At 35.1% G+C, this 3,500-nt stretch overlaps 1 protein-coding gene across 1 annotated transcript in view; it reads left to right on the forward strand.

Moving 5' to 3' along the window:
- Positions 1-2,616: 2,616 nt before the first annotated feature.
- The window catches only part of LOC138373400 (uncharacterized), a 1,725-nt gene continuing 841 nt past the window's right edge, over positions 2,617-3,500 (forward strand). Inside the window, exon 1 of the mRNA XM_069339593.1 lies at positions 2,617-2,772. Coding sequence (XP_069195694.1) covers positions 2,631-2,772 — 142 coding nt within the window. The 5' untranslated portion in view covers positions 2,617-2,630. The remainder of the gene's footprint in view (positions 2,773-3,500) is intronic.

The raw sequence follows: 3,500 nt of genomic DNA on the forward strand, positions 1-3,500 counted from the left end.
GATGTAGCAGGTGCTCAATTGTCAAAAGTGAAAAATTGGTTTTGTCTTCCGAATGCACCATTTCTGTAAATTTGCTAATAATCTTTTAAAAATAGTAAATGCAATTATTTTTGCAAAATTATTACGAGATCTATTATACTAATAACGGTTTGATAAAATACAGTAGACTGCCTACTGGATAATAGTTCCAGTCCACCTGTAGACAGGGATCTCACATCAGCTTGTATATTATACAAGGATAAGATTTGATAAATTCAGTTATTTGACTGAACACTGGCTCAGTTTAAATCAGAGATTTAAACATACATAGTCTAACCTAGTTCCATAACTAACAGCCATTAGCCATTAGCCATTCATGCACAGCCATCAGCTGGGCCATAGACCGGCAATTTTGCTTTTTTCCCAAGCCGGTCTGTTTTTTTTTCGATGCCTCAGTGGCCCATGCACAGGTCCGTTCAAGGGGATTAAATAGCCGTTCTATGGCCCCAGGGTTTGTATTTTATCAAACTCTTATTAGAATAATAGATCTCGTAATAATTTTGCAAAAATAGTGGCATTTACTATTTTAAAAAGCTCGGGTGCAGGGGGGGGGGGTTATGTAAAAGCCTGGTTTGTGCCTCGGAGAGGCTATGGGATCCAGTAAGATCGTCCTTCCTTTCCTCCCTAGAATCTGGATGTAGCAGGTGCTCAATTGTCAAAAGTGAAAAATTGGTTTTGTCTTCCGAATGCACCATTTCTGTAAATTTGCTAATAATCTTTTAAAAATAGTAAATGCCATTATTTTTGCAAAATTATTACGAGATCTATTATACTAATAACGGTTTGATAAAATACAGTAGACTGCCTACTGGTTTTACCTGTAATAAGGTTTGATACAGATGATTATGATTATGGTTTTGGCCTCCACCACCCTCTCACCTAACTTGTTCCAACCATGTCTACCACGCTGCTTGCGAAAGTTAATTTTCTAATATTTCTGTGGCATCTTTGTTTGGTTACCTTTTACAATATCTTCTTTTTATTCTACCATCTAGTTTTGGCATTTTATGCCTCTAACCTGGGAGCCACTTATTGGCAAGTCTATACCTTTACCAGTTGATGTGATTCTTTAGATATGGGCACCATATCTCCAGGTGTCCTACACAATTAGCTTTAATTAAATTTTCCAAAATTATCACTTACACTTGTAATACAGGGTTCTAGGTTCCCTATAGTGTCCTTTATTGAAATAGAGTTTAACAACAATTTCAATGTCCCTATTTTCTTTTAGATTATATCTCAACATATAATTAATGTCCAACAGGACATGATTACTCTTTCCAATGGGAGGATGGTATTGAATATTTGATCTAGTACTGATGGAATAATTTATATAATAATCACTAGAAATTATTTCGATAAGAATTTGAATTTATGCATGTCTTTGTTTTGGCATGCCTCTATTTCCATATGTTACATTTCTGCATGTCTCCAATTCTGGAAGTGTTCACTTTGCATGTGCCTGACAAGGATGTTATATGCACCAGCTTTAATTATCACACATTGTATATAATGAATGACTTATTTTAGAATTTTAATACATATTGCATCTGTCAATACATTATTAACAATAATATAGGTAATATGGTAGTCTAATGTAGAAATTTGACACTCTTTAACAGAATGTACGAGTATAAGCGAAAAAAGCGACTCCAATACAACAACAGATGGATGCAAGTATCAAGAAGGCTAAAACGTATACACAAAATGCATCCAAATACAGCTGTACACACTAGTGAACCCATTAATCTTACTGAGGCAGCATCAAGTTCAGAGATTGAGTCGTCAGACAATGACATTAGTTCTTTTGAAGCCGAGTCAAATCAAGAGTATGGATTAGGCTCTGAAATTGATGATTTACACATGAATCTTACTGATATTCATGATGTATTATCTAATTCTCAAAGTGAGGAGGAGAATGATGACCATGATAATCATCATTCACTTGTTTACCCACAGAATTTATTAATTCAGTGGGTAAACAAGAATGGTGTTACACACAATGCTGTTGATGAATTATTTTTTTGCAGTAACAGAAAAAATGGAATACATAATGAAGGAATTATCAAAATTGACATTTTTATCAGGGGATATCCTGAATATTGTCAAAATGACGGAAACCCCATATGTCAAAAACACATGGAGATATACCAATCCTGGAAGACATTCTTCCATCCCCACTTGAAACTGTTGAGCAGGTGGAAAGTCTGTCACATGAGCTAAAAGTTAACAGTGAATATAAAAAGAGTATGGTAAGTGTTGCTTAATTCTTTTAGCCTGAGTATGGTAAGTGTTGCTGAATTTTTTTAGCCTTGTACATATGTCTTTTGATTAGTTTTTTTGCAGATGAAGGAAGGTGGGGTGGCACATAATTGATTGTTCAGTGTTATGTTTAAGGTACAAATAAAACAAAAGCAAAAGTTACTCAAATTCGTTGATTTTTGTAATAGTTAAGAAGGAAAATATTTTAATGCTATTTATTTAATACAGCTGGAAATTAGAAAATCTAATGTTGAGATTGAAAGATATATATTATTCTCTATTACCTTACAGCTTATGCATTATTTTAACAGGTCCAGACGCTGTCTCAAATGGGCGGTGCAAGCTGTGGAGACACAGTGAGACGAATGATGAGGAGGATAGGGACCTATGGGGTCTGGTCTCAGTATTCACTCGTTGGGCGCAAGAGGAAACGTGTCTTCAAAACCTTGGATATTTGTAATGTAATAATAAGTACGTAAATTTGACATTTTTTGGATTATATATGTCTGCATGTATTATGTATTATACTTGCATGCTTGTTAATGACTTGTATTCTAGTCTTGTGGGTATCTCCTTTCTCCTACGGGCCAAATGCTTTGTTCTTACCTAGCATTTTGCTTTGTTTGGGTATGAATGTTTGTGTACCTTCATTGTATATTTTGCAAAATTTGCCATATATCTCATTACTCCTCTGCCTAGCAACAAGTCTGTCTAATTATACTCAATAACTATTTTTCAAAGTTCCCCATAGTGTCCTTTATTGAAATAGAGTTCATGAACCGTTTCAATATCCTTATTTTCTTCTAGATTATATCTTAAAGTATATTTAAATGTTATTGTTATTAAATGTTATTGTGACATTGCATTGCAATTGAGCTGCGTTGTTAACCATTCTGTTCATTTCATGAGTATATTTTATTTTCTATTTTTCATACCATTTTTTTATCTGTTTTATTTTTCAGTGATGGGAATATCAGATCATTTGATGTTCCCATCAGAAAATTGGGAAAGTCAGATCTTTTGATGTTCCCAATTTTCAGATGGAAGCATCAGACCATCATGGAATGCATGGGATGAGGTAGTTTAGAATGGTGGGGAGGACGAGAGGGGGGATGGTGGGGAAGACGAGGGAACAGAGGAGAGGGTAATGGTGGGGAGGACGAGGGGACAGGGGAATGGAGAATGCTGGGGAGGACAAA

This window comes from Procambarus clarkii, chromosome 42 (genome assembly GCF_040958095.1).
Source record: "Procambarus clarkii isolate CNS0578487 chromosome 42, FALCON_Pclarkii_2.0, whole genome shotgun sequence".
NCBI classification, from domain to species: domain Eukaryota; kingdom Metazoa; phylum Arthropoda; class Malacostraca; order Decapoda; family Cambaridae; genus Procambarus; species Procambarus clarkii.